At 40.3% G+C, this 25,296-nt stretch overlaps 2 protein-coding genes across 2 annotated transcripts in view; one reads left to right on the top strand and one right to left on the bottom strand.

Moving 5' to 3' along the window:
* Positions 1–1,009: 1,009 nt before the first annotated feature.
* On the bottom strand, positions 1,010–22,263 carry LOC126251769 (uncharacterized). The gene is made up of 2 exons (XM_049952391.1): positions 22,020–22,263; positions 1,010–1,843 (listed from the first exon to the last, which is right to left on the bottom strand). Exons 1-2 carry the CDS (start codon positions 22,138–22,140, stop codon positions 1,458–1,460), a joined length of 507 nt encoding a protein of 168 aa, XP_049808348.1. The 5' UTR covers positions 22,141–22,263; the 3' UTR covers positions 1,010–1,457.
* Positions 22,264–22,660: 397 nt separating this feature from the next.
* The window catches only part of LOC126253266 (beta-1-syntrophin-like), a 497,572-nt gene continuing 494,936 nt past the window's right edge, over positions 22,661–25,296 (top strand). The window contains exon 1 of the mRNA XM_049954480.1: positions 22,661–23,474. Coding sequence (XP_049810437.1) covers positions 22,988–23,474 — 487 coding nt within the window. The 5' untranslated portion in view covers positions 22,661–22,987. The remainder of the gene's footprint in view (positions 23,475–25,296) is intronic.

The following is a 25,296-nucleotide window of genomic DNA, read 5'->3' as shown; positions in this document are numbered from 1 at the left end:
TTGACAGTGAAATTATTTATAGAGAGATATTTGGTAGTGATCTACTTTTTATAGATGGCTGTCACTAGCTCCATATGCAGGCCTGTTAGAGAGCGCACCTTGAATCTTGGAATGGGGTGGGGTGGGGTGGGGGTCAAGGGGGGTTGGGTGAAACTTTGATTAGAAAGTCACATCTAGCACAGCAATTTATCAGTGAAAATTTTTGCAATCTCCTCAGGAACTGTACTATTGATATTAATTTCTAAGTGTGTGATTGATTATCAGAAAGTGAAATATTTGCTGGTATTGTGAGGAAATTGCTATTGAAATTGATGGACAATGATTACAATTAATTCTTGTTTTCAATATAATCTAGGAAAACCATTTTAACTGTGTATCTCTTCATTAGTTTCTAGTTTATGTTTCGCATTTTATCAGGCCAGGTGCATGCAGTAAGGTGTGCGGGAAGAGGCTCACAGTTGTGAAGGAAGTGGCACTCATAGTGGCCCCTGGTGGGAGCTGCAGAAATGCCTTCCATGTGAGTGTTGTGGGCAATGACTATGCTGCCACACATTCCTGTGTTAACAGCTGAATTAAATCTCAGCACTGCGCTGCATCAAGTCATAAATCAGAAGTTCTTATTTCTTCTGTTTTAGTTTAATGGCAGCCAGTGCTTGATTCCAGGTGATGGTGAAGGTAAAGATACTTCCAACCGGGGGCCTATTAACTGTTAAATCTAATAGTTTGTTTCTTAGCATAATTAGTCCACTAGTGAATTGTTTTTGCTGTAACAGCTTTAACAGCTTCAATTTTACTGATCGTGATTGTTTTACTTAATTCAAACTAACATTATTTACAAGATTTCATTTAAAACAAAGAAAAAACAAAAGGCTATAATGTTACACCATGTTTCCCAAAATGTGTAGTCTTTCCTAAAATACATCTTCTCTTAAACTGGGTGTTTCTGATGTCAGTTTAAATGTTGACTGGTTTCTCCAAGAAAAAGGCATAAAAATGAAAGCAGGAGAAATATGCTTGTTAACAGTTTATTGTGAATCATTTAAGTAGAAAAATATTAGATACAATCTCCTCTCTTACAGGTCATGGTATGCTGCACCACAATACTAAATTACAACAACTTTGTGAAAATGCAGATGTACTGAAAATGCTTTTGTCCCCAATCCTCTTACAAAAGCATCATACACTTTTAATCATTTCAGTACAATAAACAGTAAAAAAGTATAGTTAGAAAACTTTGTATTCACGAAATCACAGCCATAATGACAGTCTTAGCGAACAGGCAGTCACGTAACAGGAATATGACTTTTGGTATCATTCAAATTTTAAAATTAAATATCCAATAAAATATAGGAATCTTCAACATGTCACAACATGTCCCAACTACCACAGAAATACTCCATTCATAACTGCATTAAAGTGAAAACTGAGAAATATTTTTATCTTTGATTAAACAACTGTCAAATATACAAATCGGAATTTCCATTTCTCATAAGAACAGATAATACATCACTAAATGATGTCCATTCTCTATCCATCAAGCAACCATCTCCTTGAAAGAAATTCAAAGACAAGATGTCTCCTGTCACAATTGTCTGACATGACGCATCCTTCATGAATGGTTTTGAATACATAATTACTGCTGGATCAATGTCAACTGCACTAACGTTCTGTGCTGAAATAAGATCCTGCAAGGATGTAGAGCTTATTTCAGGACTCTTCTCTGCCGTAGCCTTTGAAGCAGTGTGCTGATTTGATGATGAACTGGATGCTGTCCTCTCACTGAAAATGTCAGAGGTCAGATGGGAATATGACCTCGAGCTTGTGGGTACCGTGTTATCTGTAACTGAAAATAGGTAATTAATGCAATGCTTCATAAAGTCTTAATATTTAACTATTTCTAACATATTCTCCTCAGCTACATTGGAAATTTATTTCATTGTAATTTGTTTCAACGATAACAACAAATTATCATACACTATTAACCAGCCATAGTATCCAGTTGGCACCCACTCTTACCCACGTCATCAAAATTTATCATACTCTTACGTAGGGCTTTGATTATTCACTCCCATCCACAACTATGGCCCAAGATAAAGATTAAAGCTGCCCACAACCCAATCAATGCGAAATCCCAGATAACCCCTAAGCCTTCCTTACTCCTTAAGAAGATTGCACCTTACATGTCATTTCCTTGTGGAAAATTTACAATTGGATAGACAAAAAACACATGGAAGTTTAGGAAATGTGAGAGCTTTCAGTGCCACTGGCTCCTCCTCCTAGCAGAAGGGTTGGAGAGGAAGGATGAGGGCTGAAGGAAAAGGACTGGTGAGGTTTAGGAAATGGGGAGAGTTACAGAAAAGTTGCCTAGAGCCACGAGTCGGGGGAGACTTACTGGACAGAATGAAAAGTAGAGACTGATTTCTGAGGATTCCTCCAGATCAGTTTGAAAACCTGAGAGCTTAGAGAGAGATAGAGTAACAAGAAAGCAGAGATTACTGACAAAACATCATGGAAGAGTTGAAAAGATCAGAAAGCTTAGTGCACTGTATGTGATACATGTGGGAGGGGCAGCAAAAAACCGACATGTCAGAAAATAAAATATATAGGAAACTAAAAGGGAGCAAAGAAAGGAATAGTTACTGAAAAATTCTGAAACTGAAATTAATGTAAATTCAGGCCAGGTGGGTGGTGAGAACCAGTGACATGTTGCAACACCAGTTTGCACCTGAGGAGTTCTGAGAAACTGCTGTCAGGAGGGAAAATAAAGATGACTCCATCATTAACCTGCTGGTGGACAACGGATCTACCACTAATGTTACTTGAGAGACAGTAAGGGAGAGTCCACATGACTTCATTATTATCCTCCTGTCAGACAGAAGACCTACCACTGTGGTACTTGACTGACAGGAACACACAAGCTACACCAGCTAAGAAACTTCTATCTACAGCATCTGGCATCAAGATCCCATCACTATGATGCGAACTTACCTTCTGTTCCACCTTAAAACCACAGGTCCCTCACAAGGACTAACATCTCAATCCATAGAACTTCTTATCAACCCCTTCCTCCCAAAACAATTTACTCCCACTTTTTGCCATATTCGTAAGCTCCACAAGCCCAATCACCATGGTCATCCCATAGTTACTGGCTTCACAGCACCCAGTGAACACACATCTGCCTGAAACCTATAGTGCAGAGACTCCCCTTCTATATTCAAGACAACCATTTCAAAGATGATGTGAAACCTGTGTCCATCCCACTCCCATCACACACTTTGCTTGTCACCACTGACACCACCTCCCTCGGTACCAACATCCCCCATGCACGTGGTCTTTCTGTTGCTGAACATTACCTCCCAAAGAAGGCTCCACATCTTCCTATGCCAACCTTTTCATGAGTCGCTTAGAGGGGACTTTCCTGGAATCCGCAAGCCTTCAGCCACTGGTTTGGTTTAGATACTTTTATGACACCTTTGCAAAATGGACTAAAAGTGAGGCTGGCCTGTTAAAATTTTTGGAACCTAAATACATTCACCCAATTAAAATTCACATGGTTCTATTCCAAATCCCAAGCAAATTTCCTTGACACTGACTTCAACCTCACCAAGGGTCAGCTAAACACTTCTTTACAGATTAAAGCTAATAACAACAGTACTTACATTTTGGCAGTTGCCATCTTTTCCATGTCAAATGTTACCTCCATATAACCCTGGCATTCGAGGCAAACATATTTGTTTGGAAGCAGACTCTTTATAGCAATACTCCACCATTTTCACCTCAGCCTTTACAGCATATTATTACCCCAGTGGCCTTATTCAAAAGCAGATTTCCCCAGCTATCACATCCAGTTCTAGTACTGATGATCCCAAAACAAAAAAGAAAGAGAAAGGAAGAAAGAAAGAAGCAACTCAGGAGAACATCTCTTGTCACTCAGTACTGTCATGACATCAAATATATCAATCAGCTATTTTAACAAGGATATGACTTCCTAAAATCAAGCCCTGAAATGACATCCATTCTGTCTGATCTTTTTCACACCATATCAAGAATACCTCTTTCTCCTCCACCCCCCCCCCCAAAAAAAAATAAATCTCTGTAATATCCTGGTCAGACACTAAGCTGCTCCTGCACCCATTTCCCTACTCAATTGCTCCTACCCCTGTGATCCTTCCAACTGTAAGACTTGCACTATGCACCCTCCTACCACAACCTATACAAGTCCTGTGAAATGACACACGGTGTACCAGCTGTTACATAAATATTGCTTGGCCTTTTACATTGGTATGACTACCACCAAGTCACTATGAGCGTAGACAGATAGTGTATACTGGCAACATGCACTGTCCTGCTACAGAACATGCTCTACATTCTACAACTCAAAAGTCCTGACCTTTGTGCCTGCTTTACAATATGTACAATCTGGAATTTCTTCCCTAAAACCAGTTTCTTAAAACACAAGTTGGAACTGGCATTACAACATGTCTTGGTTCCTGCCTCTCCCCTGGCCTTAATTTACTTTTACTTCTTCAGTCTCATCATTTCTTTTCAATAACTATTCTTTTCTTTGCTCTCTTTAGCTTTCTATGTGTTTTATTTTCTGACCTAGGCCTATCTATTGTTCCTCACCCCCTTCCCTCTACCTGTCTACACATATAACACACTTAGCTTTCCGCTCTTAACTCGTAACAATGTTTTGGCAGTAATCTCTTTCTTGCTTATTACCCTATCTTCCTTCTCAAAGCTCTCAGGTTCTCAAATCCAGTCCCCAGAAATCCATCTTTCCTTCTCATCCCATCCAATAAGTCTCCCCTGACCTGGGTTCCAAAGCAACTTTTTTGAATTCTTACTATTTCATAAACCTCACCAGTCCTTTTCCTCCATCCCTCTTCCTTCACCTTCAATCTTTCTACCAGGAGAAGGGGCCATTTGCTTCAAAAGCTGGCACATTTCCTTCACTTTTTTGTGCATTTTCTCCTGCTGCTGCTGGAGAGTAGATTTTTTTGTCTACCCAGTTATATTACAGACACAACTGGTGTCATACAATCCAAACCATCTCTAACAACAATCCAGTTGCTGCTTCAACATCTGTTCCATTGGAAACACTCTCTCCCCCCCCTTCCACTTCTGTATTACGTGATTTTTAAAACAATTAACCATCACTGACACGCAGCTAACCACCTGCCCCCTTCTGTTGTCGACAACTGACTGTTGGGATACAGGATCCTTTACAAGCTATTAATAGTAAACTGAATAAATCATTCCACTCAGTTTATTCATCTGGAAGTACTGCAGTCAATGTATCTGATGATAAAAGGTTAAGAGAGAAATAATACTAAAGAAAGTAACAACAGAACACACTTAATCACATACCAAGAAAGAAACATGAGCAATCCTCATGTACCCTTATCCCATTTGTATTACTGTGAATGGAATGGTAATGCTTTTACAATTTCCACTTGCATTGTTTAATTTATAAATTTTGGGCGTATTATAGTATTTGAGAGTTGTAGCATCGCGTTTTAGTACCTGAATAGTGTAAAACCGTGTAGTCTCCTTCTGCCGCCAAGCAGTGTGTCAGCAGTGCGCAAGTAGTAGCATTACTACATTTACTAGGCAATCTTTTATTTTAATAACCGTTTAAATTTTGTGTCTAATTGTTTGTGCTCTCTGTAGATTAGTTCAGACGTTCTCTGCGCAACAGTTTTTAGCATGGATAGGGACTGCGACTCCTGTGTTCGGATGCGGGCTGAGTTTACATCCCTTCGCTTCCAGCTTCAGGCAGTGTTGGCTTCGGTCACACAGCTTGAGGCTGTTGCCAATGGGCATCACTGTGGGGGTCTGGATGGGGGTTTGTCGGGGACAGCCAGCTCGTCCCACGCATCCCCCGATCGGACTACAGCTGTGGCTGCCCGGGATACTGCCCACATTGAGGCTGACCCCTCACCCGTGGTAGAGTGGGAGGTCATCTTGAGGTGTGGCAGGGGGCGAAAGACATTCCGGAGGGCTGGAACGGAAGGTCTCCCCAATTTTGTATGACGAACCGGTTTCAGGCTCTGTCTCCAGTTGATACTGATCTTCGGCCAGACATGGCCGCTTGTCCTGTTCCAGAGGTTGCCCCTCAGTCTGCAAGATCCGGGTGGTCGCAGAGGGTGGGCTTACTGGTAGTTGGGAGCTTCAACGTCAGGCGTGTAATGGGGCCCCTTGGGGATAGGGCAGCAAGAGAGGGGAAGAAAACCAATGCGCACTCCGTGTGCATACTGGGGGGAGTCATTCCAGATGTGGAAAGGGTCCTTCCGGATGCCATGAGGGGTACAGGGTGCAACCATCTGCTGGTGGTCGCTCATGTCAGCACCAATGATGTGTGTTGCTATGGATCGGAGGAAATCCTCTCTGGCTTCCAGCGGCTATTTGATTTGGTGAAGACTGCCAGTCTCTCTAGCGGGATGAAAGCAGAGCTCACCATCTACAGCATCGACAACAGGACTGACTGCGGACCTTTGGTACAGAGCCGAGTGGAGGGTCTGAATCAGAGGCCGAGACAGTTCTGCGACTGTGTGAGCTGCAGATTCCTCGACTTGTGCCATAGGGTGGTGGGGTTTCGGGTTCTGCTGCATAGATCAGGAGTCCACTACACACAGCAGGTGGCTACACGGGTAGCAGGGGTTGTGTGGCGTGGACTGGGCGGTTTTTTAGGTTAGATGGCCTAGGGCAAGTACAGAAAGGGCAACAGCCTCAAAGGGTGCGGGGCAAAGTCGGGACGTGCGGGGACCAAGCAGCAACCGGTATTGTAATTGTAAACTGTCGAAGCTGCATTGGTAAAGTACCGGAACTTCAAGCACTGATAGAAAGCACCGAAGCTGAAATCGTTATAGGTACGGAAAGCTGGCTGAAGTCAGAATTCTGCTGAAATTTTTACAAAGGCACAGACGGTGTTTAGAAAGGATAGATTGCATGCAACCGGTGGTGGCGTGTTTGTCGCTGTTAGTAGTAGTTTATCCTGTAGTGAAGTGGAAGTGGATAGTTCCTGTGAATTATTATGGGTGGAGGTTACACTCAACAACCGAGCTAGGTTAATAACTGGTTCCTTTTACCTACCTCCCGACCCAGTAGTATTAATGGCAGAACAACTGAGAGAAAATCTGGAATACATTTCACATAAATTTTCTCAGCATGTTATAGTCTTAGGTGGAGATTTCAATTTACCAGATATAGACTGGGACACTCAGATGTTTAGGACGGGTGGTAGGGACAGAGCATCGAGTGCACTATCCGAAAATTACGTCGAGCAACTAAACAGAGAACCGACTCGTGGAGATAACATCTTGGACCTACTGATAACAAACAGACCCAAACTTTTCGACTGTAAGCGCAGAACAGGGAATCAGTGATCATAAGGCCATTGCAGCATTCCTGATTATGGAAGTAAATAAGAATATAAAAAAGGGAGGAAGGTTTATCTGTTTAGCAAGAGTAATAGAAGGCAGATTTCAGACTACCTAACAGATTAAAACGAAAGTTTCTGTTCCGACACTGACAATGTTGAGTGTTTATGGAAAAAGTTCAAGGCAATCGTAAAATGCGTTTTAGACAGGTACGTGCCGAGTAAAACTGTGAGGGACGGGAAAAACCCACCGTGGTTCAACAACAAAGTTAGGAAACTACTGCGAAAGCAAAGAGAGCTTCACTGCAAGTTTAAACACAGCCAAAACCTCTCAGACAAACAGAAGCTAATAGATGTCAAAGTTAGCGTAAGGAGGGCTATGCGTGAAGCATTCAGTGAATTCAAAAGTAAAATTCTATGTACCGAGTTTACAGAAAATCCTAGGAAGTTCTGGACTTACGTTAAATCAGTAAGTGGCTCGAATTAGCATATCCAGACACTCTGGGATAATGATGGCATTGAAACAGAGGATGACACGTGTAAAGCTGAAATACTAAACCCCTTTTTCCAAAGCTGTCTCACAGAGGAAGACTGCACTGCCCTTCTCTAAATCCTCGCACAAACAAAAAAATGGCTGACATCGAAATAAGTGTCCAAGGAATAGAAAAGCAACTGGAATCACTCAACAGAGGAAAGTCCACTGGAACTGACGGATACCAATTCGATTCTACACAGAGAATGCGAAAGAACTTGCCCCCCCCCCCCCCTTCTAACAGCCGTGTCCCGCAAGTCCCTAGAGGAACGGAAGGTTCCAAATGATTGGAAAAGAGCACAGGTAGTCCCAGTTTTTAAGAAGGGTTGTCGAGCAGATGCGCAAAACTATAGGCCTAGATCTCTGACATCAATCTGTTGTAGAATTTTGGAACATGTTTTTTGCTCGCGTATCATGTCATTTCTGGAACCCAGAATCTACTCTGTAGGAATAAACATGGATTCCGGAAACAGCGATCGTGTGAGACCCAACTCGCTTTATTTGTTCATGAGACCCAGAAAATATTAGATACAGGCTCCCAGGTAGATGCTATTTTCCTTGACTTCCGGAACGCGTTCGATACAGTTCCGCACTGTCGCCTGATAAACAATGTAAGAGCCTACGGAATATCAGACCAGCTGTAGGGTTGGATTGAAGAGTTTTTAGCAAACAGAACACAGCATGTTTTTATCAATGGAGAGACGTCTACAGACATTAAAGTAACCTCTGGCGTGCCACAGGGGAGTGTTATGGGGCCATTGCTTTTCACAATATATATAAATGACATAGCAGATAGTGTCGGAAGTTCCATGCAGCTTTTTGTGGATGATGCTGTAGTATACAGAGAAGTTGCAGCATTAGAAAATTGTAGCGAAATGCAGGAAGATCTGCAGCGGATAGGCACTTGGTGCAGGGAGTGGCAACTGACCCTTAACATAGACAAATGTAATGTATTGCGAATACATAGAAAGAAGGATCCTTTATTGTATAATTATATGATAGCGGAACAAACACTGGTAGCAGTTACTTCAGTAAAATATCTGAGTATGCATGCGGAACGATTTGAAGTGGAATGATCATATAAAATTAATTGTTGGTAAGGCGGGTGCCAGATTGAGATTCATTGGGAGAGTCCTTAGAAAATGTAGTCCATCAACAAAGGAGGTGGCTTACAAAACACTCGTTCGACCTATACTTGAGTATTGTTCATCAGTGTGGGATCCGTACCAGGTCGGGTTGATGGAGGAGATAGAGAAGATCCAAAGAAGAGCGGCGCATTTCGTCACAGGGTTATTTGGTAAGTGTGATAGTGTTACGGAGATGTTTAGCAAACTCAAGTGGTGGACTCTGCAATAGAGGTACTCTGCATCGCAGTGTAGCTTGCTGTCCAGGTTTCGAGAGGGTGCGTTTCTGGATGAGGTATCTAATATATTGCTTCCCCTATTTATTCCTCCCGAGGAGATCACGAATGTAAAATTAGAGAGATTCGAGCGCGCATGGAGGCTTTCCGGCAGTCGTTCTTCCCGCGAACCATACATGAGTGGAACAGGACAGGAAGGTAATGACAGTGGCACATAAAGTGCCTCTGCCACACACCGTTGGGTGGCTTGCGGAGTATAAATGTAGATGTAGATGGTCAAGATTAACTCTTGACTAACATCATTAGTAAGGTATTAAATTATGCAGTAATTATTTTGATCCATGGGAGTATCTCTTTAAGATTACATCTAGCTTTATTTAGATACTCCGGTTACGAACTCTGCATTTTCAGAATGACATCAACTACATAGCCACTTTTTTAAATACAGAAATATTTAATAGGTGGTGGAGAAAGAGGTAGAGAAGCCCCCACCCCAAAGAAAACTGTCACAGCCAAAGCATTAACGTGAATTCACTATTGTGCTCCTGCTCCTCAAACCACTGCAGCATGATAGCAAGACTCTGGCTTTGTAGCACAGGCCATTATCCAGTTGGAATTGCTATCACCATAGGGGAAGACATAAAAAATGGAGAACTGGCGGTAGTCTGCAATAATGTTCACGTAGTCCACAGCTGTCTTAGTGCCTTCGATTACTAGCGCAGGTCCAACTGAGGCCCCGGTCAATGTCCCTCATACCATAACACTGTCTCCACCGGAAATCATCTGTGGTGCAGTGTATGTCTCAACAAGCTGTTCTCTTGCATGACAGTGTATCTGGACACAACCATTAAGCTAGTATAATAAGAAAGGCTGTACACAGTAATATTCGAAGAACTGTGACTGACACCTGAACAAGAGGAACTGACATGCATCAAGACTAGAAAATAGTGCATTGATAATGGCTAGGCACTAGCCGAAATGTGGATTTACCAAATAAAACCTACGAAAAAAAAGGGGGGGGATGACTTATTACTGCGCTCTTCAATTTCTTTCTTCGGTTTCAGTTTTTTAAGTTATGTAGAGTTTAACATTCTTTTCATGTTTACTAGAAATATACGTTTACAGGCAATAAACAATCTTAAAGTTCTTATGTCTATCCTAGTTTCTTTTGGTAGCCCACAGTACACTTTAAAAACAGTATGGCAGCTAAGAAGCTTCGTAAGTTTAGTAACTACAGACATAGAGGTTCATCTACATCAACACACTGCAAATCACATTTAAGTGCCTTGCAGAGGGTTCGTCAAACCACCTTCACAATTTTCTATTATTGCAATCTTGTATGACACGTGGAAAGAACAAACACTTATATCTTTCCGTACAAGCTCTGATTTCCCTATTTTATCATGGTGATCGTTTCTCCTTATGTAGGTCGGCGTCAACAAAATATTTTCACACTCAGATGAGAAAGCTAGTGATTGAAATCTCATGAGAACATTCCTCCACAGCGAAAAATGCTTTTGTTTTAATGATGTCCATCTCAAATCCTGTTATTTCAGTGACACACACTTCCCTGCTTCGCGATAATACGAAACATGCTGCCCTTTGTTGAACTTTTTCAATGTACTTCGTCAATCCTACCTGGTAAGGATCCTATGCCACACAGCAGCATTCTCAAACAGGACAGACAAGCGTAGTGTAGGCAGTCTCCTTAGTGGAATTTGTTACATTACCCAAGTGTCCTGCCAATAAAACGCAGTCCTTGGTTAGCCATCCCCACAACATTTTCTGTGTGTTCCTACCAATTTAGGTTGTTCGTAATTGTACTTCCTAGGTATTTAGTTTAATTTGCAGCTTTTAGATTTTACTGATTTATCGTGTAATCTAAGTTTAACGGATTCCTTTTGGCACTCACGTGGATGACCTCACAGTTTTCATTACTTAGGGTCAATTGCAAATCTGCTGCAGAGCCCTATATTCAACAATGAGTGCTGAATGGTGCAGTCCAAATCACTTGTGGCTGCACCAACAATGTACTATGTCAACAGATCTGCCACAGAGTGCTGCTTATCCTACTGTACAGAACACGCACGCGTCGGACCTCCAACTTCTGTAAGAAGGTATAGACGTTGAACACCATCACTTACTCACCGCTTCACCATCCTTTAGCACCTTCCTTAGATACACATGACAGAAGTGAGCGAACAGACAACCAGCTTCGCCGTTTCTGAGATGCTTGTTTCCAGGCACCGAACATAACAATCTGCATTTTATTAAACTCACTTATGTCAGGGAATTTCCCCATTTGCAGCTCACGATGTCACTATACTGATTCCCTATGTGTCTATGCTCCACTTACAGACTTTTCACACTGCATTATGTGCCTGTAATACCACTAGGCGGCACTGAATCTTGCAGTGGCCAGTGGTCATAATGTTTTGGCTCATCAGTGAAATGAGATGGAGAAATACCCTCAAAACTTCCAAGAAGACTGAAATAATCCCAAAGCCACAAAGGACAGGTGATGACAGATGTGAATCTTGCTGAGCAGTCAGTTCTAAAACTCATGGTTGCACAATACTGACAAGGATTATTTACATAAGAATGGTGGGACTGGTAGAAACCAATCTTGGGGTAGATCAATGTATGCTTGGGAGAAATTTAGGAACATGTGAGGCAATACTAACCCCTTTGATATACCCTGAAATATAGACTGAAGGAGGAAGACAGGAAGGAACATTAGGGTTAAGGTCCCACCAATATCGAGGTCAGAAGCAGAGCACATGCTCAGAATGTTTCAGGGATGGGTGAGGAAAACAGCTGTGCCCTTTCAAAGGAACCATCCTGACATTTGCCTAGAGCGATTTAGGAAAACAATGGAAAAGTGTATCTGGATGGTCACATATGGATTTGAACCATCGTCCTCCCGAATTCAAGTCCAGTGTGGTAATCACTGTGCCACCTCGCTCAGACTAAAGAATGGCAAACCTATGTTTACAGCATTTGCAGATTTAGAGAATTCTATTGACAATGCTGACTGGAAAACTATTTGAAATTCTCAAGGTAGCAGGGATAAAATACAGAAAGTGAAAAGCTTGCAAATTACATTTTAATTCTATCCGAGATGCAAACAAGCTGGAACATTACATTAACAGAATGAATAGCATCTTGGAAAGACTGTAAGACGGCTTTCAATACTAATAAAACAAGGGGAATGGGGGTTAATCACACTGTGATGAGGGAATGAGACTAGGAAATCAGAAAGTTGGTTGAAACTCACTTATTGTCTGCATCTGCTTTAAAATACTTCATTTTCGAAGAGGATTCTGCATTTGCAGTCTAGGGGTAGCATCTCAGACAAGTAATCAGAAAGTCTTGGGTCTTCAGTTCGAACCTCACCACTGCTTAAATTCTGAATAAAAACCATGAGTAACAGCAGCCAAAGACTTCCATATAAGAAGTAGCCTTTGTTCTGCCAAATGCCTTGTCAAGGAGAGCAGAGGCATGGACAGAGGGTCAGGGTGCTCTCTTGCCCTTGGGGTGGACAACTGCCCCCTAAAAGATGGAAGAACCAACACTGATCGAAAGCTTGAGGATGCAGAAGGTGATGGAAACCACTGCATTAAAGACACACAATGTGTATCTGCAGCACACATGTGGTCTGTAATTGAATAAAGTGTCATGATGATTTCTCCATTGGTTAGAGGTTCCAGACTAGTCCCCCATTCTGATTTCTGGGAAGGTACTCCCAAGGGGGAGGCAACCACAAGAAAAAGATTGAATAATGAAGGAAAGGATAATGTTCTACAAGTCAGGGTGTGGAATGTCACACATTTGGGTGTTTGAAGGAGGCTAGAAAATTTGAAAAGGAAAATGCTAAGGCTGAATCTCAATACTGTGGGGTGTAAGCGAAGTGGAATGGAAAGATAACAAGGATTTCTGGTCAGAAGAGTATAGGACAATATCAACAGCAACAGAAAATGGTATAATGGGAGTATATTCGTTATGAATATGAAGATAGAGCAATGGTTGTGTTACGGTGAACAGTTCAGTGACAGGATTGGTCTCATCACAATTGTCAACAAACCAACACCAATAACAATTGCTCAGGTATACATGCCAATGTCTTGTAAGCAGAATTTCAGCTGTTAATAATGAATACTCTGTTCAAAAATCACAATAACAGGCCAGAAGATATGGGAAGATTTCAGTTAGATCACATCATGGTCAGGCAGAGATTCCAAAATCAGATATTAGACTGTAAGGCATACCCTGGCACAGATATAGACTCAGATCACAATTTAGTAATGATGAAGAGCAGGCTGACGTGTAAGAGACTGCTAGGAAAAAATCAGCGCACAAAGACGTGGAATACAGAATTACTAAGGAATGAAGAGGATCACCTTAAGTTCTCTGAGGTTATAGACACTGCAATAATGAACAGCTCAAAAGACAGTTCAGTTGAAGACAAATGGACATCTCTAAATAGGGCAACCACAGAAGTTGGGGAGAAAACACACCCAAACATAGGTATAATGAAGGTAACTGTGAAGAAACCTAGGATATCAGAAGAAATACTTCAGTTGACAAACAAAAAGAACTATAAAAATGTTCAGGGAAATTCAAGAATAAAGAAATAAAAGTCATTTAGGAACAAAATTAATAGGAAGGGCACAGAAGATAAGCAGTAATAGCTGAATGAAAAATGTGAAGAAATTGAAGAGATCACTGTTGTAAGGACTGACTCCACATACAGAAAAGTCTAAACAACCATCAGTGAAATTAAAAGCATTATGAGTGCAATGGGAATTCTGCTATTAAATGCAGAGGAGAGTGCAGATAGGTGAAAAGAGTAAATTGAAGGCAGTGTGTCATGAGACAGAAGAAGAAACAGGAGTCAACAGGAAAGAGACAGGGGATCCAGTATTAAAATCAGAATTTAGAATAGGTTTGAATGACTTAACACAAAATAATACAGAAGAAATAGATGATATTTCATCAGAATTTATACATCACAGGGGAGGGTGGCAACAAAATGATTATTCAAGTGAGTGTGTAATACCTATGAGGACTAGTGACATACCATCAGACTTCTGGAAAAATACCATTCAAACTACTACAAAAATGACAAAGACAGAAGTGCACCAACAGCTTAACAGCCCACACATCCAAGTTCTTGGCAAAAATAATATACAGAAGATTGGAAAAGAAAATTGAGAATCTGTTAGATGACTATCGGTGTAACTCTAGGAAAGCTACAGGTAACACAGAGGCAGTCCTGACACTGCGACTGATAACGGAAGCAAGACTGACGAAAAATCAAAAAACATTCATAGGATTTTTAGACCTTAAAAGGAGTTCGACAATGTAAAATGGTGCTAGTTGTTCGAAATTCTGAGAAAAATGGGGTAAGTTATAGAGAAAGACACGTAATATACAATACGCACAAAAATCTGTAGGGATTAATAAGACTTGCAAACCCATAACGAAGTGTTTGCTCTGTAGAATCGCAAGGAAAGGAAGATATGGAAAACACTCAAGGAGAAAGGACAGGATGACAGGGTATATGTTAAGGCATCAGGGAATAACTTCCATGGTATTAGAGGGAGCTGTAGAAGGTAAAGACTGTACAGGAAGACAGATTGAAATACATAAATTTATCCAGCAGTTAATTGAGGACATAGAGTGCAAGTTCTACTCTTAGATGAAGGGACTGGCACAGGAGATTAATTCCGTAGTGGGGCGCATTATACCAATCACTTGGGGGGAGGAGGGGGGGGACACCCTGTATTTAGTTACTAGTGGATCTTTAAATCCCAATTATGGTGAAGAGCAAATTTATTGCCCCAGAAGTGAAGTACTATTATAAACATTTATACAAAGAAAATTGAAGATTCATTATTGTCATTATTGTTAAAAATTTTCAAAACATGAAGTATTAACAGGGTTCTAGACATGAAGAATGCAGAAAGGCAAATTGTGTCCATATATAACCAGAGGTGAGAGTAACTGGTGCATTCTGAACGGATTCTTGTTTCATTAGTTGAAAGATACACTATCCCGGCCAAAGAAATTCTCCATGTAATAAATACTACAGGATTCGACAGCCATATAAAAATTACACTGCCTGCAACAGGCTCACTGCCAATTCTGAAAGAAGGTACAGATACATTAATGGCATATGAGGAAGCTGCATATCTAGCTACATCTCATGAGGAAGAAGTTACATCGGCATCAGCATGTGAAACCATCGGAAATACGGAAGCGTCCGATCCCACCCGTCTGCTTTGACCCATGACGTCACAAATATCGCAGAAACAAAAACAAACACCCACACTTTCCACAAGAAGCCTAATGACACTAATGGGACAAGCACGGGAAATGGGGTGTTTTGGGTGGGGGGGCAAACTAAATATAAACAAATTTAGACGCCTTGCGTAGCTACAACGTGTAAGTGAAGACAGCCATGCATGAATACCCACCCACCTCCCCAGGGGTCGTAACCCCTGCAACCCATAGAAGATAAAGATGCTTCAGTAGCTGATTAGTGTTTTTTGTCTTTTTAAAAAAATCTTACGGGATAGAACGAACAGATCAGAAAGATAAATATAATAAACTAAAACAGAAATTGGAGGAAACAGATAATTAAAATAAGTAATAAGTGTTTTTAAATTTAAAAAAAAATCTCACAAGATAGAACGAACAGATCAGAAAAGTAAATAAAATAAGATAAAGCAGAACTGGAGACAGCCACACTCAAACCAAACTCCGTGCCGTCATGTCACACACGACAACACCCTTACGTCACGGGTCAAAGCCGACGCGTGGGATCGGACGCTTCTGTCGACCCAAACCATCACTAGCAACATCATCATCAGTAGTATCAGCAGCAGTTCGGGAAATGATGAACAACTATCAGTATCACAAGCAGTAAAGGAAACACCAGCAGCAGCTCTTCTGACAGCTGTACCCGTGAAAAAAGCATCAGGAACAGGAAGCCCACACAGAAGGGCCAAATCTTTGGTATCCAGAGGTTGGGGGGGGGGGGGGGGGGAGCCACAAATTCTATTTAAAAACAATGCATCAAAATGTCCAATTTTCATACAAACAGAATGGTTTACAGAAGAGTGAATTAAAGATTTTCCATCTAATGGGACACAAAAATGTAGCATACTATTGCATAACTAAACATACAAGTGGGGGAGTAGCAATCCATGTTGCAAGTTACGTAGGGGACTGTACTCCACAACAGATCTCAAACATTTTGCTTTAAAGTAGCAGCACTAAAAATAAACTTCCTGGGGGAAAAATGCATTCTCGTAGTGATATGTCAATCACCAACCTCAACTAGTAGTTGATATACAACAGTACAAAATAATGAAAAAATACACTTTTGACATAATAGCACGTAAATATAGATATGCTGAAAGACAGTTGCTACACAACAAGTTTTCATGACATTATGAGAACATACAATGTCCAGTTTCATGTGTAAATCCAGTAAGATGTATAGGAACATCAGGCAGATTAACAGACTATATATACCTACAGTTATACAAAACATTCAGTTGTGAATACAGTTGTTTCAGACCAGTTTCGACAAACAACTGGACTGTGCGATGATGTAACTGATGAGGACAACATAGTGGCTGAATGGTTGGGTATGAGTAAGCTTATCTAACAAACAAACTTGATAATTTGAGTAGATTACAAATTTTTCTAAAAGCAGAAAAATAAGGTGACATTTATGTAGAAGACAATGTGCAAACGAGCTGGAAATCTGAAATTTTAAGACACCACATTAAGGTACTAGCACATCTTAAAGTACGCAGAATTATTTTTTTGTAAACCAAACACGAAATGGATCAGAATGGAATTTTTATTATTTTAAAAAGAAGGAAATAAAGTGACTGTCCCTTACAAAAATTACCAGATAGATAAAGAACATACCTGCCTTTAGGCTTACATATATGCAAGAAGAAAGCATACACTACAATTTTGAGAATAGCGAAGGCAATCCACCAAAAAGTAAAAATACAAACTACTTCTATCTATGAAACTGTCTGAAATTATACAAATGAAAACTGACAAGAGTCACGTGTCTTAAGAGATACAAATATAATACTGAAAGGAATTATACAGCCAACCAGTTGAAAATAACTGTTTAGTACATTGACCTACGTTTCAGCACCTCTTAAGAGTGTCTTCATCAGAATGAAATTGAGAAATCATAAAATTACATTGTGCTAAAACAATGGTCAGAATTTAGAGCAGCTATGCTCAAGTCAAAAATAAAACGTTTTCCAGCCTTGAGACATATGCCTAGCTAGGACAACATACTGATGTTACTAGTTCAGCACATGTGACAACGCTGGAATGTGTTTTGTTTTATTTTTGACTTGAGCATAGCTGCTCTAAATTCTGACCATTGTGAGAAAGCAGTGTAATTTTACTGTTTCCAGAATGAGATTTTCACTCTGCAGCGTTACTGTTTCTAGAAATTTCATTACGATGAAGACACCCTTAGTAGGTGCCGAGTAGGTCACTGTACCAAGCAGTTATTTGCTACCAGCTGACTGTATAATTATTATGGTTGAAAATTATATACAGTTGCTGCTGAGAAACCGCCATGTTTAAAACCATACTGACAAAGGAGTAGAAAGAAGAGACAGATCCAAACAAGTGTGTAATAGCATCAATCAGCACCATATAACTGTAGCAGAAAACTGCAGCAACAAACCCGAGCAGTACCGAAGATCATGGAAAGCCCCAAACGGGAAGCTGAGGTTTTATACCGACTCCCTACACACCTAGTTTCAAAAATAACTGTGACACTAAAAAATAAAAAAGGAAGGGACCTAGTTGGCATAACCACACAAAATGGTGAAACACTTGGGTCAACAGTTTGCCCACTTCTCGGCTTTGGCCTTTTAGGCACTTGTGCTGCGTGACATCACAGCTATGTTTGTAGAGAGGGTGTTTCGAGTGGTGGTGCACTCTACTGTGGAATGTTTGTTTCTACACTCACTGTGAGTAATGTCAGTGTGGCACTGGACTGAATGCTGTGTTTTGGATGTTTGTTTTTGTTATCTTGTCAGTGAACTATTTTAATGTTGTTAGTTACTGGCTTCTGTTTTACCCACCAGGATAGCTGAGAGCGCTAACTCACTGCTTCCTGAACTCAGGTAGGCGCGCCGCGGCCATGGATCGAATCCGACCAATGGATTAACGATGGTGGCCGCTGTGCCGGCCAGCCTGGATGTGGTTTTTAGGCGGTTTCGCACATCCTACTAGGTGAATACCGGGCTGGTCCCCGCATCCCACCTCAGTTACACGACTCACAGACATTTGAAACACATTCACACTATTTTATGATTTACCCTAGATGCATACATCTGGGATACACTAATTCCGTCCCGGAGGGCGGGGTGGCAGCAGGAAGGGCATCCAACCACCCCTTAACTTAACCATGCCAAATCTATACATAACCCTGCGTCCAATGCGGGATAAAGGCAGTAGCGAAAGAAGGAGTTATGGCTTCCGTTTTGTTTGTGGTTTTGAAATTATTAGTTTGTTGTGTTGTTCATTTGTGTTGTTCATTAACTGACAGTTATTTCCTTGGTATTTCATTTGGGTTGGTTACTACCATGGGGGACCATGTGGCATCTACAATTAAATTTCCCTAATTTTGTGTGTGTGTGTGTGTGTGTGTGTGTGTGTGTGTGTGTGTGTGTGTGTGTGTGTGTGTGTTTGGGGGGGGGGGGGCGGCACATGCGCATGCACGTGTCTACATTTATTTGTTACTTGACCGGGTGGTAACTTTTTTTTTTACTTATTTTGGCCTTTATTGTAAGAATTGTTGTGAATTTTCTCATGTTTGTAATTTCCTTTCAGAGGTGTGTATCGATATTTTTTTTTTCTTTTTTTGCATATGTAGCTGAAGTTTACATTTAGTAGTTTACAGTGGTGAGTATCATTGTAGTTATTTAGGTCTCATTACATTTTGATAATAGTTTTGCTAGATATGGGTTGGTGGTATCATGGGCTTTGTTTGAGCTGTACAACTAAAGCAAAATTTGCAATGCCATGTTTGAGCTGTTTGTGGGTTCTTGGATACCTGACTATGTGCGATCTATATAGATGACGTGAAATTTGTGATATCTGTTTTTATGCTTGTGAGGGAGGAGGGTAGGGGGTCTCCTATTATCATCATCTTTCTTTGAGTTATATATAGATCAAATTAAATATTCAATTACAATTGTGTGTTGTTTTGTTTCATTTATTCTCAAGGATTTCATGCACGTGTTTTTGTTTTGTGTTAGTTTTGGAATGACAACATTATTCTTATTGTAATATATTTAGTTTCTCCCACTGGAAAACCTCCAATTCTCACAGTTATCCTGTTAGTTTCGTTTTATTGGTCGAGTGAAATATTTCACATGTTGCTAAAGTTTGTTTGCAGACATCATGAGCTCTCTTGTGACTGCCATCTTGAATATGCTTGAAACACGCGTGGCCACCGTGTTGAGAAGCAGGCAGATGCGAACGGACCATATGTTAGTGCCAGCATTTAAAGGAATAGATAAAGGAGGTCCAGAAACTGTAGACCCGTAAGTATTGACTGTTCTGTCTGAAACAGTAGAAATAGTGATTAAAGACAGGCCGATAAACTTCACAGAGAAACAAGGTATCTTAAATCAAGCAAACATGGGTTCAGAAAAGGGAGACCCACAAAGATCGCAATGGTAAAAATCATTCATATAGTTGAGGCCATGACTGAACGGAGGTAAATGCGAAGTTTTCGATTGTGTCTGTCATACAATTCTTCTCGAGAAACTACACTGCTATGGCAGAAGAGGAAAGGCTAGGAATATTATAAAATCCTTATTTGAAAACGGGCAGCAGTGAGCTAAAATAGAACATAAATCCATAAATACAAAGAAAAATGTCTGGCGCAGCTTAGAGATCAGTACTAACACTTCTGCTCTTTGTCTTGTATACAAGTGACATGGCCACTGCAGTAAATAAAGAAGTTGTTATGTTTGCCAACAACAATTGTATTAGTATGTAGTGATTCAGTAAAGAACTTGGAAAGGAGAACTAGTGAGAACATGCAAATGGTAAAAAAGATATTTTAGGGAAAGCAATCTATTAACAACAAGAAATAACATGTAGCAGTACAACATTTTAAACAAACAGAGCTATCAGATCAGAGGATTTTATTCTGAGCATTGGGGATGCAGACCTATAAGTAGCAAAATGTAATAGATTTTCTGCGGATACATAAGGACAAATTTCTGACACTGGAAAATCACACTGATAATATCAAAATTATGTAAAAATACATTCTTGGAAATTGAAAATTTGTGGTGAGTTCCTACGGAACCAAACTGCTGACGTCATTGGTCCCTAGGCTGACACACTACTTTAACTTATGCTAAGGACAACACACACACCCATACCCAAGGGAGAACTGGAACCTGCAATGGGGGGGGGGGGGGGTGCCCGAACCATGGCAAGGAGCGTCAGACCGCCTGGCTACCCCGCGCGGCAATACATCCTTACTGAAGAAAATGTCATACAGCGGAAACAGATACTCTGATAAAAATGTACTACGGACTTATCTTCTGATGCAAACTGCACTGTATACTGATATGGGGAGCAGGAACAGATGTACATAGAAATCTATCCAATGCGTAGCGAATCTAACACCACGAAAACTATATAAAAACAATATAAAGTATTAAAATATTAACTGTACCAAGTCTGCACATATACGAAACAATACTTCTATTGGTTACCGGTAGAAAAGTAAAGCAGTCATCAATCCAATAAGTGCTTTGAACACCACAATGCTTTACAACACACAGTGCTGTTTGAGATGGTATGCCTAGCCACAGTGCAACTCAGCATTGTTCACATCAACCAAAACTGTCAGAAGTGAAAGAATTGCTAAGTGAGAGAGAATAATCCTAGGATTGATCTGGTATCCAACCCCAGCAGCACCTCTTAAGAGATTTTTGTGACAACACGGTAACTACAAAAATTATATCTGTCCCAAATGGCTGAAAATGACAGGGAACCTAGAACTTCAGAAGCTTATACTAGAGAGGCACAGTTAAGCATACATACCATAAAGCAACTGAGCATCTTCCAAAGGAAACGAACATTTTTAAGGTATGTAAAATGTGAGAGGCAAATTCATAGAACAAAAGTAAATTTAAAATTGGAAACTGTCTAAGAAACTGCTTCATGTGGAAACTAACTTCCCGAGGAGGGAAAAAAACTAATACCAAGTGTAGTTCTGAAAATATGGACGACACGAATGTATAGACCAAGTGGAAAAATTTGGTGTCTGATTCTACATATTAGTCTAAATACGATTTTTAAAATGTGTAAGTACTTTCCTGCAGTAAGGTATAATACGTAACTTTGCCCGTTTTCCTGATCCCTGCAAAACTGTGTGTAAATTAATGCAGGTTCTTGGTGTTTATCATTATTAAGTATTACTACAATATTAATTATTTTCCATCAGTTGTAAATTTTTTAACCATTGTGTTTATTCTGTATAAAAACTGGCAACCTGACATATCTATACACACAAGTAAACTAGGCTAAACTATTCGCGCTCCAACAGATATCGAGCGTTTAATGCTCGGGTAATATTTTCTATATAGAATATGAGAAACATTCAGAAAAAGTAGAAAAACTATCGGTATCTAATTTAAAGAAAATACATTAAAAATTACTTCTGGTGTCGACGTCTATCACACGACGTGGAGCCGTCGGAACCAACGAAGGTAAAGGTCGCAGACGCTCATCTTCCTCATCATAAGATGATACTGATGACTCGTAGTCTGTTTCATCCATTTTCTCTTGAGACTTAAGCCTGTTCACAAAATAAATCCCGTATTGCAACACTAAAGCAATCCCTACCACAATGAACGGATAATTTTGTTATTCCTCATAACCCAACACCAGCGATAATAACTCACATTGTCATTTGTCAAACGGACAGGTTAGCCAACTATATCCATTCCTGTGACGAACGCTGCGTCTAAATTACATCAAATCTTCCTAAGTTATTAAAAATATTAGAATGATATGAGAAACATAATTATACAAATAATTTGACTCCATATTTATAATTTGTTCGATAATAAGATATATTGTAAAATATAAATCAGCTCTGGCTTCTCAAAGATAAACAGTAATTAATGTAATTTATTTAGGAAATGTAACAAAACAATATATACTGTACAGTTTTATATCTCAACGCAGTAATCCGGCGTCAAACTATAAAAGGTGATCAGCGACTAAAGGAATATCGTTGTTTACGTTTGTCAGATCGGTTGGCAACGCTGGCTGTGTATTTTGGTATGGAATCAGTTGCAGAAGTGTTGTCAGTCGTGTGCGTAGCGGTTACAGCGTGACTTTGTGGAAGCTTAGAAGCACGCGTTGTGTAGCATTTGTTGCTGCTAATAGTAAACATTGTTGTTAATTGAAATACATCGGGTGATTGTTAATAGATCCTTCGAGAAAATAGTGATATTTCCAGCAGTCCTGTGATTTTCGTCTTGAACTGCAAGTAAAAGAACTCACTGTAAATATTGGCCACACCACAGCAGATCGAATTCTGTGCATTATAAATCACCGAAAATTTGACGTATCGTGTTTTTAAGGTTATGTTCTGACAATTTAGTGGGTTTTGTTCACCATGGTTGAGATGGCAGGTGTTGGCTACGGCCGGTCAGGAGTATTAGAGACGCATGTTAGGGGACAGTGGTACCGCGTATTTGTGACATTGGAAGACGATTATCTCAGCATCAGCCTAGACGAGAGCTACGAAAATTCAACTACTTTAAATGGAAGTCTAAATAACAATAACAACAACAATAATATTGATAACACTGGCGGCTTGTTAGATGCAGTTGATGTCCCAGAGGCTGTAGCTAACCAGAAGAGACTTGTTAGAGTAGTGAAATCGGATAACAATGGACTAGGAATTTCTATAAAAGGCGGAAAAGAAAATAAAATGCCCATCTTGATCTCAAAAATATTTAAAGGCATGGCCGCCGATCAGACAGAACAACTGTACGTAGGAGACGCGATTCTGTCAGTGAATGGAGAAGATCTGCGGGAAGCCACTCACGATGAGGCAGTGAAGGCGCTGAAACGAGCAGGGAAAGTTGTGGAGCTTGAAGGTGAGTTCTACATCTGCCATGTGTGAAATGTTTACATTACTTGTGTGATTTGGCACATATCTTTCTATAACATAAGTACCTAAACATTATAATTACGTGTGTTATTTGTCCTGCTCCACAAGTAAGAAAGTCACACTTCTCTCTCAAACTAATAGTATCCGTATACCATTCGCATTCTGCAGCTGGGGCATACCTGTAATGGTTTGCTTTCGGAATCTGCTCTGTACAATACTCGTCGTATGCATAGATTACAACTTCCCAAAATATGCGTTAAGTAGAAGCCTGTCTTAAGGACGCTTCGTGCTAGCATAATCTAGTAGTTTCGTACGAATGACTGTGAAGTGCAGAAGTCTTAAAAAATCTTACACAAATTCAGCGTTTGTAATGTGTTAAGAATCATTGCTGCTTTGAACCAAGTAAGATACGATTAATGCAGTGGGATAGCTTGTGTAGGATATAAAAACTTATTACAGTTTTTTCCGCATCATTACGCTGTTTACAGTTGTGCCGCATTTTTCTGCCAGAAATCAAATGTCTCAAGAATATCAAATTGGGATGTGCAGTGAGTTTGCATCTGAAGCAATTAACTTATTTGATAGTGGCGTGTATAACGGTATCTTATTTTAATAGTACTTTTTTATACTGTTAGACAATTTCAAAGAAGCAGTTGTGTATCCTAAAGTAGAAAAGTTTTATTACTGTATATGCATTAAGAAATTATTTAATAACACTAAACAGATATCGTTGTCATCATGCAAACTACTTCACTTTCATGTTAATAGTTTTTAAACAAGTTTGAAATTTCACTCAAATATAGCCTATCGTTACGTCGTTGATACTGTGAAGGCGAAACTGCAGAGTTATTAAGAACAGGGTTAATAGTAGACTCCCACTAAAACATGTGGCCTTAAAAGGCTGTTGGATATGTTAGTGTTTGATATCCCTTGCCGTTTCTCGCAAGGTCTGTCCGTAGCGCCGTAGACTGCGCTATACCTGATTTGACAGTCGAACGCTTCGTTATTGTTGTGCACCACTCATAGATATCGCCAATAATGGGAGACATCAAGAGGAAGTCGTCCATGGACACAGAAGAATTATAACCTAGAAACTTCCGGTACCCAGCAGCTCTGCTTTGCGTGCCGGAAGCGATTCATCCAACCTTTAACAATCTTGAGTGAATTTACGAAACGTTGTTGTGAACTACTCAGTTTCTAAGCGGGAGATATCTGCAAGCTTAACACCAAAAATATTTGTAATGGTTAAATGCTTATTTTGCATGATGGAACTGACCGTTCCCTTATTGGTTCAGAAGAGGTTTAGGATATACAAGCACAGCAATCATCTTGATGGTCCGCGTTTTTGTGAGTAAATTCCAATGATCCAGGATGAACTCCTTGAGCTGAAATGCCTTCTTACTCAGGTAATGCTTATGACGCTAATTATAGTAAACCATACGACAGTCCCGCTGCTAGCTAGTTCGTTTTAGGTAAAAATTCAGTCACGCCGTTCAGTGAGGAAATGCTCTTCAAAGATTGACGATTCGCTCATTGAGAACTGCGTCGCAACGCTTAGCCCTCTACCACTGTTGTCCTTCGTTAAATGCAGGTTCTGTGGTCTCTCTCTCTGTCTCCCTCCCGCCGACACACACACACACACACACACACACACACACACACACACGAGTTTTGATTATCATTACAAACAAAATGTTCAAAGTACTGGAAATATCGTATTCAGTCTTCATGTTTCGCAGTCACCGTCAACGGAGATCTTGGAACAGAATATCGCGTAAGTATATTATATCGACTGTGTATCAATAGCA

Source organism: Schistocerca nitens, chromosome 4 (genome assembly GCF_023898315.1).
Source record: "Schistocerca nitens isolate TAMUIC-IGC-003100 chromosome 4, iqSchNite1.1, whole genome shotgun sequence".
NCBI classification, from domain to species: Eukaryota; Metazoa; Arthropoda; class Insecta; order Orthoptera; family Acrididae; genus Schistocerca; species Schistocerca nitens.
The sequence above is the reverse complement of the archived record's forward strand: the minus strand, read 5'-3'. Positions and strand labels throughout refer to the sequence as shown.

Bases quoted from the DNA above. Each gene is read 5' to 3' on its own strand.
- LOC126251769 (XM_049952391.1), bottom strand. From the start codon at position 22,140: ATGGATGAAACAGACTACGAGTCATCAGTATCATCTTATGATGAGGAA. The intron at 1,844-22,019 runs GTAATTTTTAAT...ACCTATTTTCAG, and splicing joins GATAGACGTCGACACCAGAA to TTACAGATAACACGGTACCC.